The sequence below is a fragment of the Centruroides vittatus genome, unplaced genomic scaffold (genome assembly GCF_030686945.1).
Source record: "Centruroides vittatus isolate TY-2023 unplaced genomic scaffold, ASM3068694v2 contig_329, whole genome shotgun sequence".
NCBI lineage: Eukaryota > Metazoa > Arthropoda > Arachnida > Scorpiones > Buthidae > Centruroides > Centruroides vittatus.
Window position 1 is genome coordinate 4,235,462 of NW_027122113.1, and position 12,475 is coordinate 4,247,936.

Below are 12,475 nucleotides of genomic sequence, written 5' to 3' on the forward strand. Positions count from 1 at the left end.
TCATTACGAATTTCTCACTGCACAGTAACTTTTTATACACCCTGTAAATGGAACATACAGCAAAACCAAAATTTTATATAACTGTTTATTTATATTTTAAAAGAAAAAAGATAAACTATAACTGAATTGAATAAACTGAATAATGTAATTGTTGATTGATGAAACATCAAATTATTCTCTCATCTCCTTATTCATTGAAATTGTCTTAAAGGAGATTTTACAATTTTAATAAAGGATTATCAATTCAAGTTAGTTTGAAATTGAAAAACTGATTTTAGTTTAAACACACAGAAAAAACAAGCTATTTTATAATATTAATGAAAACTGTCTATCTCATTTACAGTACTTATAAATTACACGTTAAAATACTAACAATATAAGCTAAATTAAGCATAAAGATATAATTATTAAACTACTTCATGCATTAGAGCTTGTCAGTTCTTCACAAGTTATTTAATAAATTTATACTAATAAAAATTAATACTTGTAGGCCTATATGCTTTGATAAAATTCATACTAAATTTATATACTTAATGCTGTTAATAATCAATGTCATCAATTGATTATGATATTAAAATTTCTGTATTAAAATTCATATATTTAATTTAATGTTTAATTATTTGTAATATTTCATAAGTTTAAAAATATAATATTTGGTACATCACAGGACAAATATAAAATGTAACAGACACAGGGAAAAGGTATGCAACTCAAAAAAAACTTTAGATGCCTATGGATTTTTCAGTTGATGAAATTCTGTTTACCAATAAAGATTTTTATGGCTTAAATCTGTATTACACCTATGTTATACATCAAAATACCATATTGTATAAAAGAAAACATAGATTTTATTTTAAAAACCATATTTTACAGCAACTTATTACCAAAAAAGGGCTCATAAAAATTGCCTTGTATCTGATATATGAAGTTGCAATCTTCCAAAGGCTAATGAATTTCCCAAACAGCCTTCAGTACGTTACAAGTAACTTCTACCAAACCAAATTCTTGAATAAAAATGGTATTGTTTAATTAAACTTGTTATTATTTGCTATGGCTAAGCAGCTTTTGTATGTACTCATGTAGAATGCTTTAATAGTAAATTTTAATTGTAAATAATTTATTTTAAACTGCTACTTTTTCCATAATAAATAAAGATGTGCATTTTAATTTTGCTTTCTTAACTGGAATAAACTATCTTCTTAACAAGTTACTGGAATGAATCACACACAGGGCCAGCGGATTAACCCACTTTGGGGCCCTAGACATTTTCTTGTTACCAGGCTCCCTCCCTCTCCCACAAGAAATAAAGCATACAAAAAATATAAAACAATAAATAAAACAAAACTAAATAATGTGAAAAACTAAAACAAATCTTACATTTTTATTAATAAAAAATATTTAATATACAACAATAAATTTTAGTTCTTCTAGAAAAGTTTGAACAGTTTGTTTATAAATTTAAAAAAAATTGAAATTTATTTTATTAAATGTCTAACAAAAGTTGTTATACAATAACAATATTACCTTAAAATATTAATTGTTTAATTTAACCTTTTCAGTTAATATTTAAATAATATAATATTTTACCCATGAAAGGTAAATTGAATAATGAAAAAGATAATTTAAATAAAAGCCAAGATAGTTTTAAAAAAGTAAGTATATAAATATGAGTAAACTTAGTTTACTTTTCTGAATTTTTAAATAATCTTATTTACAAATCTTTTCAAAGTAGACAGTTTGACCGGGCCCTGCATAGACATTTGTCTCATTTGTCTATGCGATGATCCGACCCTGATCACACACAATCAAGAACCTTTAACCAGAATACATTACAAAATATGTTGGGAGCCAAGTACCAAAAGTGCAGGATGGTTTAAATACACTAAATACTTTTTATCCTAAACATTCTGTGCTGAAATGAGGATATCTCTTATATGCTGTAAAATATGGTAGATATGTGATGATTAAGTTTGCTGTTTCTGTTCTGCAAGAAAACAAGATTATGTGGAATGACTATATTTTTAATCTAAAATATTTCCAACTGCCAGTTCCTGAAACTTTTAGAGTTATGTGAAATCAATATATATAAATAAATTTTAATCCACATTTATACACTGATATTCACTATTACTTTTTGCAGGTAATCTTATATTAAATTGATTTAAAAGCTATATCAGGACTTTGCAGGATGTTATAAATTAGTACAGTATTTTGATTTATTTAACACTTTTTTATTGTTCTGTTCTTCTTAATAAGAAATTAGCCTGTTGATAGCTTTTTCATGTAGGAAAAACACTTGCTTTATAGTAATAAATTTTTAAGATCATATAAACAATTGAGGAGAAACTTTTTATTTTCAGATATTTTATTGTTTAACAACTGTCATTAAAAACTGTTTATTTTTTCCTTTACTAATAAAAAATTGTCTGTTTTCCTTTAATAAAAATTAACGAAAAATATAGTAAATTGCCTATTTATTCTATTGCTTGAAACCTTTATTACCATAAATTAAAATCTTTATTGTATCTTAATACATTTTTAATATTAATCAGAAAGAATTAAAAAGTAATTAACAAAACATTTCTTATTAATCTAAAGTGATTTCTGCCCAGCAATTTAAAATTATTAAATTTTGAATGACAATAAACAATAATACTAGTAACTTATTGCTGCAACATCGTGTAGCTTTTGATCCTTTTGCAAAGTCTATTGATGTGGATAATATACAAGATTCATGGATATAAATGCAGATATTATAATCAGAACTTTGCAGATTCATTATGCATAATTCTAATCGTAGCTTTCTGATTTTGAATTTTCTAATCTAAGTTTTTAATATGAGAAATCACTTCTTGTGATCAAGTATAATGTTACAATATTTAATCTGAATGAAAGTACATGGCTGCAATGTTTAATTTTTAATAATTGTCTTAACTATTATTAGATAATCATACATTAAATACATATATAATTAAAAGGATTGAAGAAAAAATATTTTGATGTAAAAGAAATGTTTTTTTAGATCTGCATTAATCAGCATAAACTTTTATTATAAATTTTACATCAAACTGTTTATCTTAAGGATAAAAAACACGTTTTTCACTGTATAAATATATATAAAACAAAATATTTATTTATATTTCTTCTTTCTTAATTCATTTATTTATGCTCGTTTCTTATATTTTAAGAATTTTATATTCTTGCTTAAATATTACCGGTTTATTTTACGGTCTATATAAACAACAATAGTCTACTAAAAACAAAAATAAAGAGATTGGAATAGATTCAAGAAAGTAGAATATAAATTGCTAAATAATCATTATAAATAGTATTCCTGTAAACAGCTATATTAAATAAAGACAAAAAGGATAATATATCATGAATATTTATATAAAAAAAACACTAGATACTGATTTAAATTTGTAAAGTTTAAGCTATTATTTTTCATTTATTTTTTTCATCTAGTAACATGTACTACTAATTAAAATATATATATCAATATGATTATGAATTAAATTTATTCATTTATTGATATGGAATGCCATGATTAGTTTTTAGATTGAATTGTTCAAGTTTCATTAATGTTAAATTCTAGAAATGAACTAGTTTTAAAAAGTTTAAGTAAATCAAATGGGCATCTCCAGAGGGGTATACAAGGCATTGCCTTCCTCTGGAATAGAGTAAAATATTCCACAAATTATAATCCTAAAAGTGACTAAGGTACGTAACCTTACACCCTAGACCGTGTGACATTTTAAATACTATATTCTATAATCTATTTGCTGTAAAAACCAATTAAAAAACAATTTATTGATGTAATTATTTGTCTCCAAGCTTCATCCCCCTCCATTTTAACAAATCAATTTAACACTATTTCAATTTATTATTATAAATTTTAATTTTATTTGTTGTTTAATAGGGGTCAATGCTAATTCTTTTCATTATTCATGTATATTTATATAAATAATGAAAATTCTTTTAATAATATATTATTAAAATAGTACCTATTGGCTTTAATCCAAAATTTCCATTTTCTATATTGTGACATTTGGAAAGATTGAATTATTACTAACTTATTTAACATTAAAAAAATAATATAAAAATTAACTATTTCAAAATCTCCAATTTCTTTTAAAAATAAAATTATTCTTCATAAATTATATGTAACTTAATATCTTTGGCCACATTTTAGAATTAAAATATGCTTGTTGAATATGTACAAAGTGATTAATTAATCACTTCAATTCTTTTTTTTTTATCAATGTAATCAATCGGTTTCACGTTGCTGTAAAAGTACATCTAAGCAATAATATACAATTATATTTTAAAACAAGCAGCAAATGTCACGAGGGGACTTAACGCGAGTTGACATCGCGACACGTTTAACGCGCGTCACGTCGTCACGCTTGTCGCGCGCCTCATAGATAACACAGAAAATTCTGCCAATTTTTTTAATTTCTCAACTACTACATGAATTGATTTTTTTTTTTTACAAGTGTATAAAGTTTCCAACAACCTCAAAAGCATAAAAATAACTCAGACAATTTCAAATTTTTTAATCTAATAACTTTAATATAAAATTAACGAGACGACGCGTAGTTTGGTTACCCTCTTTTATTTCAAATTAATTTCAGATAATACAAGAAATACGACACTTTCGAGCGCTTCAAATCAAGTAACACTTCTCACAACAGCATATTGTAGTTAAATGTGATGAAACGACATTGATTCTTCGTTGGAAGTAAACTGCAGTACGTGAAATTTTAGTAAAATACAAAAAAAAAAAGGTGAATATATTTAGTACGTTTATTCTTATTTTAGAATTTAACCCTTAGCTTTGTAAGACGAATCTCGGTTTTATTTAGACTTCCGGTGAAAAATAAAAGTTTATTCGTGTCTAAAAGACAAGCGGCAACACGTACGCTATTTTTCGTGTGGAATGACACCTGTTATCTAGGAATGTGGGAGGAACAACGTGAATGACGACAGCAGGGCGACTATTAGTAGATCCGGCAATTTTAAGGTCCTCTTTTTCTGTATTTATCAATCTCGGTATTCTACGTATACATTCGCAAGCTAAAACTAAATTTTTTAATTAATTCCTTACAGACAAATATGTCGAAAAAATTATATACTATATGTTATATTTTAAATTTATTAAATACAATTTTACACAGTGAAGAACGGTCATTCAAAAAAAGAAGAAACACGTGCCGTGAGTCATGTGCAATAAATATAACCCAACCGAGAACACTGCCAAAATCTTTGAAGTTAACATTCTGCAGTCTTACCACTTAAAAATTAATTTTGACAGTTGATTTATGTACTGTGTGTATTTTAACAATAATAAAGTGCACACCAGCATACATACGTATAATTCCCATTACAGGTAGAATATTTGTGTAAGTGACGTAACGATGACGCAATTTGCATCATCACAAACGTGAAGGCGGTTGAACTTGTTTGGCAGCCCGCGCACACTTCATTAACATTATGCTAGCATATTTAAGAAGTAAAGTACGGTTGACAACCCACACCGTCCTTGGACTACGATTTGAACTCTTCGAGAAAATCATATAAAATAACTATCGAATTACATTTCAAAAACTGACCACTAACGTTATTACGTCACATTACTTGGAAGAAGGTGTGTCCTGTTACATCATATCCAGACATTTACTTCTCTATATTTGGAAATTAGGAAGGAGAAGGGATGCTGTTTTACTTCGACATCTGTTAACAATGTTTACGTTAACTCAGAAGGAAGAACAGCTCTAAATTTTTCAACCGATAATTTACATTAGTCTGAAACCAAAAACGAGTCAATGGTGCAAGTTTATAAATATTAAAATTAAATAATGAATAATAATAATAGTAATAATAATAAAACTCGTTTTACAACAGTAAATTATGTTAAACGTTTCTTTTAAAAATTTCTTTGTATATTTTAAGCGGCTTTTTAACCAAAAAACGCTCTTTTATATACAAATGATTATTTTAACTGACAGATTTTAATCTGTAACAATTAACATGTGTTTTAACAGTGAAATAGTGGAATTTAATTGAGGACAAGTGAAAAATACTAGAAAAATGCATCCAGTTTAGCTTCGAACTTAAAATGATATACGTATACAACGCCTTGTTTGCGGTTTATGCATTTTTATAAATATAAAATTCATTGTTTGTTCGTAATTGTATTAAATGGTGTAATAACTGGAGTTTGTGTAATGTCATTTGAACTTTTACCATATTATTTTACAACCGTTAATGTAGAAATAACTTTAAAAAATAAAAGAAAAAACTCACCTGTTGTGCAACAGGCTCCAAAATACTTTCGATTGTCTTCGTATGAAAGACGGGCATCTTACACGAAATTCTTCTTTATAAAAATGAACTAATCAAATCAAATTTCTTAATGCAAAAGTGCAATATATGCATTAGTTTTTATCCGATTTTTCTCGCGTGCTTAATGGTAGACGACCTTCTTCGTCTGACAACGAAAGCGCCCTCTTATTTCACATTTTGCCAAACCTCTGTGACGTCAGAATTCCGCGCACCACCAACACAGTGATCTGTGTCACCAGTCACGATTGAGTAATTCAATTCTCATTCTGAACCTCGTCCAATAAAAACATTCGTATTATATTCGAACTAGTGTTTAGGAGAGTTAGCGAATTAGCGTTTCTTTTACGGGAAAAAACTAATATTGAATATTATAAAGGACGTTATTTAGCGTTTCGAATGCTTTTTTTAATGAATAAACTGATGGTTTATTTAAAGCCACTTTAGCTTTCCACTTCTATAGTATCAGTCAAAGTGGGTGTGAGCTTCTACATTTCCTACGCTTTGCTTGACCATACATGGAAGCTCTGAATGTCAGGAAGTAAGTAGGGTGAGAGAAACGAAATGGGTGTTTTTATAACAAATGTCAACATATCGTTGATTAACAAAGGCGTATTAGTTTATCATTGACATAAATTTTTTTATGATACTTTATATATAACAGACGCTACTAATTCCTTTATTAAATGGGTTTAAAATATAACAAACACGTTAACAATTTACTGGAAACGTAATTAAAGATAACAAATTTCCGTTTTATGTATAAAACATAATTCAAAGAATTATTTTTTTAAATATATAAAACCGTTTTATGTATAAAAACACCTTAGAAATTTGAAAAAATTGTTATTTTATTTCCATATTTATTTATTTAATTTTGCGGTCATTTTAAATATCAAAGTCATGTTTGTATTTTTTCCTATAACTTCGAATGATGTATAATATACAGGCCATCTTTTAAACAATTAATCCATTGTGTAAGCTTAGGAATCTTACATAATTCAGACATTAATCTCGGTAATTTAGAAATCATTTAGAAATTTTTATAGTGGTTAGATTTCGCCACTTAGATCAGTTGATCTCCTTACACTGTACGCAGTTTATTTATAGAGTAGATAAAGTAAAAACATGATATAAACAATCTTTATAAAGCTAATTTATATCCAAACTTTCATATAAATTCTATCTTTATCTATGATATAAATTAAAGATTTAATAGAAGACAAATTTTATAACTTAGACAATAAATAATCAGCTTAAAAAATGATCATTTCCATCAAATTATACAGTAAATAATTTTGATTTTTAAGTATAAAATTAAAACTAAGAGATTAAAACAATATTTATATTATCTTCAATTCATATTTTAAATTTTTATCAATTTATGCAGTACATAACTTTTAATTAATTTTTCACAGAATCATTTAATTTGCTATATAATAAATCAATTTATATACAGTATTTATGTATGTCCGGCCGAAATATATTTAATTATATTAATTTTATTCTAATATTTTTATTCAAATCATATACTACTGTTTATTGAATATTTCATAGATATATTATACTTGTAAAGTGTTCATTAACTTAACATTTTTGTATGTTTAATTGAATTTTTTTCTATTATTCAGACACGGTATATTTAAATAAAAACATTTTAATATAGGATGAATTTTTCTCTCTTTAATTATGACAAGCATGAATATTTTATGAATTAATTTATTTATATGTTACATTGATCAGTGTCCATACTTACGTAGAGATTATACACTATACATTTTTTAAATTAAGTTTTTATGTATTGATAAATTAATAATTATTTTAAATTTCAACATAATAAAAATTTTTATGTACGAAAATATTAGAAAATTTATTTATTTATTTATTTATTTTGTGTGATTTATCGATAATTATACGCATTTAAATGAGAAATTTAAGGTCTCTAAATTAATGGTAAAGTATAATTAAATCAAGAAGGAAAAAGTCTCTTGGATCATAAAATGATTTTGCCGCAGTTTGTACTTTATTATAACAAATTCAGAATCAATAATGCAAATAATCAATCATAATTATGGTACAGTGGAATCTTGTTATAACGAACCACGTAATAACGAACTTTTAGATTTTCTTCGAACCAACCTCCGTCGGAACTCGTCACAAAATTTTCCACTTGTGTGAATACATTTATTAGTTTAACGTTCCTTTTCTGTCACAGAAAAGGAATGTTAAACTGAATTCTTGCAATTTCACTTCACTGTAACAATTTTCTTACAACTTCTTTTTCTCTTTTTCGCTATTGTCTTCGAACCAGTAGACAACTGGGCCCAAGGGAAAGAGACAAGTTCGGAAATGGCGAACGATTTACAGTTGTACTAATCTCAACAAGAGCCACAAGTTCTCATTAACAGCCTTTTATGCCTGTTCATTTTGTTACAATATTTATCTTATTCTTCACTTAAGGCGCGAGGGCAAGATGGTGCCCAGGGACATACGTGGGAGGAATACATCTGTTGGACTCATTCTGATCAGTGGTTTCCAGTACAGGAAACCAAAAAACAGGAAGAATATGAATCCGACGTAAATCAAATTGATGAATCTAGAACTAAACTACGTACTTTATTTACCGCATTTTACGGACTATAAGACGCACTTTTTTCTTCGAAAAATTGCCTCCAAAATTCAGATGCGTCTTATAGTCCGTAGTGTCTTATAGGTATTTTTTTAAAAAATTACTTAAAAATTAAGGTGCGTCTTATAGTCCGTAAAATGCGGTACATAAAATCATTTAAAAAAATACGATGTAAGTAACGTATAAGATACATCTTTGTTTCATATGTAGACTTCATATTTAGTTATTTAACACTACCACAATTTCCATTAGTCATAATACTGTAATTCTTCAAGGAACAAACAAAGTTGTCAGATTAGAAATAAAAGTTCCTACCGAAATATTCCCACATGACCAAGATGCTCGAATTCCAGCAGAAGAGAAAGAATAAGAAATCTTCGACCATAAGAATATTGTATTATTCATTATTAAATTTACTATAATCATATATTTCATTGAATCAATACTAGAGTAAATTATTATTTAACAGATAAACTGAGACATCAATATTATTACTATATATTACAAGTTGTATTTGATTATGGTTTTGGCATATCGCTGATTGCATATCAATGTTTACCAATTCGTAGTTATTCGTAGTTATTCATAAATAAATCTCTGTCCGTCGAATGAAGACCCCAAATCAGTGTAATCCTAAACGGTGATACAAACCGTCGATAGCAAAGGAAGTTAAACAATCAAACACTAGAAGATTTCGTAAGGAGTCGGGAAATCAAGGGAACAACGGTAAACAACATGGTTGATGGTCTAAAAAGTTTGGGTAGTGGGTTTGAGAAACTGGGTGAGGAGCTGAAAGCACTAAGCAGAAGCAATTTGACTTCAGACATGTCAATAACAACAGAGTACTCATTCATTGTTCATGGTGAATAAAAAGAATCTTTGTGTCTATACAAAACATTTATTATTGTAAAAAGGTGATTAAAGCATCTTGTCTCTACTTACAGAAAATAATTTTGAATAAGTTAGTTTTTCACTTATCTGTCTTCTTATAGAAACCTTGCACAAGCCGTTCTTATCCATCATATTGCAGATTTGGAAAGATTTCATTCTCTTCCAGAGACAGAACATCATGTTCCAAGGGCGTCGCCAGCCAATGGGCCAGGGGGGGCAATATGATATAAATTGATAGAGGATATGAATTGTATGTAGGTAAAATAAAAACGATTCATAAATTTTAAGAAGCTTAAGAAGATTATTTTAATTAAAATATAATCTTCTTGGGTTTTTCGCGCGGGAATTATAAATCGGGCAATAAATGACTTAGCATTTAAATAATTTTTTTCGCATGTCTAGGGAGGGGCAACTGCCCCTCTGCCCCCCTCTGGCGACGCCCTTGTCATGTTCTACCCATATATTGTGCAAAATGTCAAAGACACATATAATACGATGCCCTTTTCTAAGTATTAAAACAGTATGCATTCAATTTAAAAATATTTGCAAACTGCTTATACACACCAATGCAACGCTGAACAACCTTACCGAATTCCAGTGATCTATTATATTGTGCTTCTCCGGGGTGATTTGCTGGGTGAGAAACTGGTGTCATGGTTAAAACACTGAATCATCTAGAAGTCAAACAAAAATAGTATTTGCATGTCGAAAACTCAAAAAATGTACAATACTTGCTCATGAGTCATTCATTCCCGCCAAACAGGAATTGGGCATTTGCAAATAGTCACCACGGTTCTAGATAAATAAATCATGGTTGGCACCGGAAAATTTGCTATTAAAGCTTATAATTTTGTATTGTGCAACACTTATCTGAAAATAATACAGAACGATATAGTACAGTATACCAAAATCGCTATACACATACACGAGGACTTGTCATTATAAGGCCATACGCTTACAATCTTTAAAGCTTCCAGATTATGGTACGTAACAAAGTAGCGTATTTTTATATCAAGTAAGTCAAGTAGGTGTAATACTTACTGCCACCACATTTATTGTAAAATCGAACTTGCGGCAAAAATAATTTGGAGAGAAATATTGTTTTTCACTTGGCACTCCACATTACTAAGTCTAATACTTCTATTTTTTTCATAATAATTGTTTCTCCTATAGCCGTAGCGCTGCCAGTACTTGAGTTTCTACAGTAATCCGAATATGATCTTGAGAAGCTTTTTACAGATTGGGTCGTAAAACATTACACAATATTAAATTTCTCTAACAATATTCTTTCTTTAACCTCCAGAGAACTACTGAGGAATCGCGCTGTGAAAGTCGTCTGTCGAGAGAGTACCTCAAAAATACGTGCAATCTTCAACACTACTGTACGTAAGGATGATGACATTTCCAATCAGATTGTACGAATAGAACCGAATCTCTTTCTATCTCATGCGAGAGATAGCAGTCCAAAATACAGCTCTTAGTCCTTCTTTCAGACAGCAGCCTTTTATCGTCCCAACCATCCGACCGTCAAAAATACAAATGGCATACGTCGCTGCCGGGATTCGAACCCGGAGCGGGACCTTTGGAGTAGAAGTTCAACGCGCTATCCACTGCGCTACAGGGACTTATAAACTGAGCTGAAATGATGAATATAAATCCTTTAAAATTAAAAGTATCCAAATATTCTTCTTTGTGGTTACTATTAAATCTGGTCGTTTATGTCGATTGTTCAAATATACTTTAGTTTCTATCAATTTAAAATATTCATTTAATCTAACTCGTAAGTTAATCTTACAAACTATTTGCTAATTCTTTTTCTTACAAGTGACTATCAAAGCTAATAATTAACTATCAATCTGAGAAAAGTAAATAGATTTATATTTTAAAAAGTTTATAGTTAAAATTTTTTTATCTCAGTAATATTAAAATAATATATTTAAAAACGATCTCTATTTAAACAACTTTTGTGGCTCCATTTACGTGGAACCAATTACAGTATTCGCGTAAATGGAGGAATTACTGTATTGATTTTATCAACTATTTTCATTCTATGTAAGAATATTTATGTCGTAAATATTCTTACATATAAAACTTTTCTTATGTTAGAATTCGAGTGTTAAATGAAATGTGAAATTTGATTTTGCTGTAGGTCAGTCAACAGTAACAATGGGCGTTTTCGAGAGAACACAAACGCTGACAAAAATGGCGAATGATGTGGATTTCCACGTTACGTTAAATTTATTTTTGAACTTATTTAATGAGAACAGTTTAATGATAAATGAATATTCCGAAAAGAGAAAATGGGATAACGATTTTTTAAATTTTCGTAATAGTTTTAAATAATTAAATCAATCCTAAGATTACACTTTAACAACTAAGACAAATTATCTGACGTCTCACGTAAATATACAAGTATATTAAAATATTCTGTTAATGTACTAACCGAATTTTAATTTATTCGGGGTTTATTCATCAAGCAGTGGCGTGCCGTCATTGGAAGCGGTGGAAGCGCCGCTTCCACCTTCCAATGACTTTCCCTTGTATCAATAGTTTCTAAAATATAAATTTTCATATTTTAACGTACTTTGAATTAATTAAAATTAATATTTTATT

At 28.2% G+C, this 12,475-nt stretch overlaps 1 protein-coding gene and 1 non-coding gene across 4 annotated transcripts in view; both read right to left on the reverse strand.

Annotated features, from left to right (window-relative positions):
• Window positions 1-6,532, reverse strand: part of Vinc (vinculin) — a 34,807-nt gene extending 28,275 nt beyond the window's left edge. For all 3 annotated transcript variants that reach the window (XM_067268591.1, XM_067268590.1, XM_067268592.1), the window contains exon 1: window positions 6,307-6,532. In XM_067268591.1, coding sequence (XP_067124692.1) covers window positions 6,307-6,363 — 57 coding nt within the window. In that variant the 5' untranslated portion in view covers window positions 6,364-6,532. The remainder of the gene's footprint in view (window positions 1-6,306) is intronic.
• Window positions 6,533-11,409: 4,877 nt separating this feature from the next.
• TRNAR-UCU (transfer RNA arginine (anticodon UCU)) lies at window positions 11,410-11,487 on the reverse strand. Its single transcript has one exon. It is a non-coding gene; the product is annotated as a tRNA-Arg (tRNA).
• Between the last annotated feature and the right edge of the window lie 988 nt (window positions 11,488-12,475).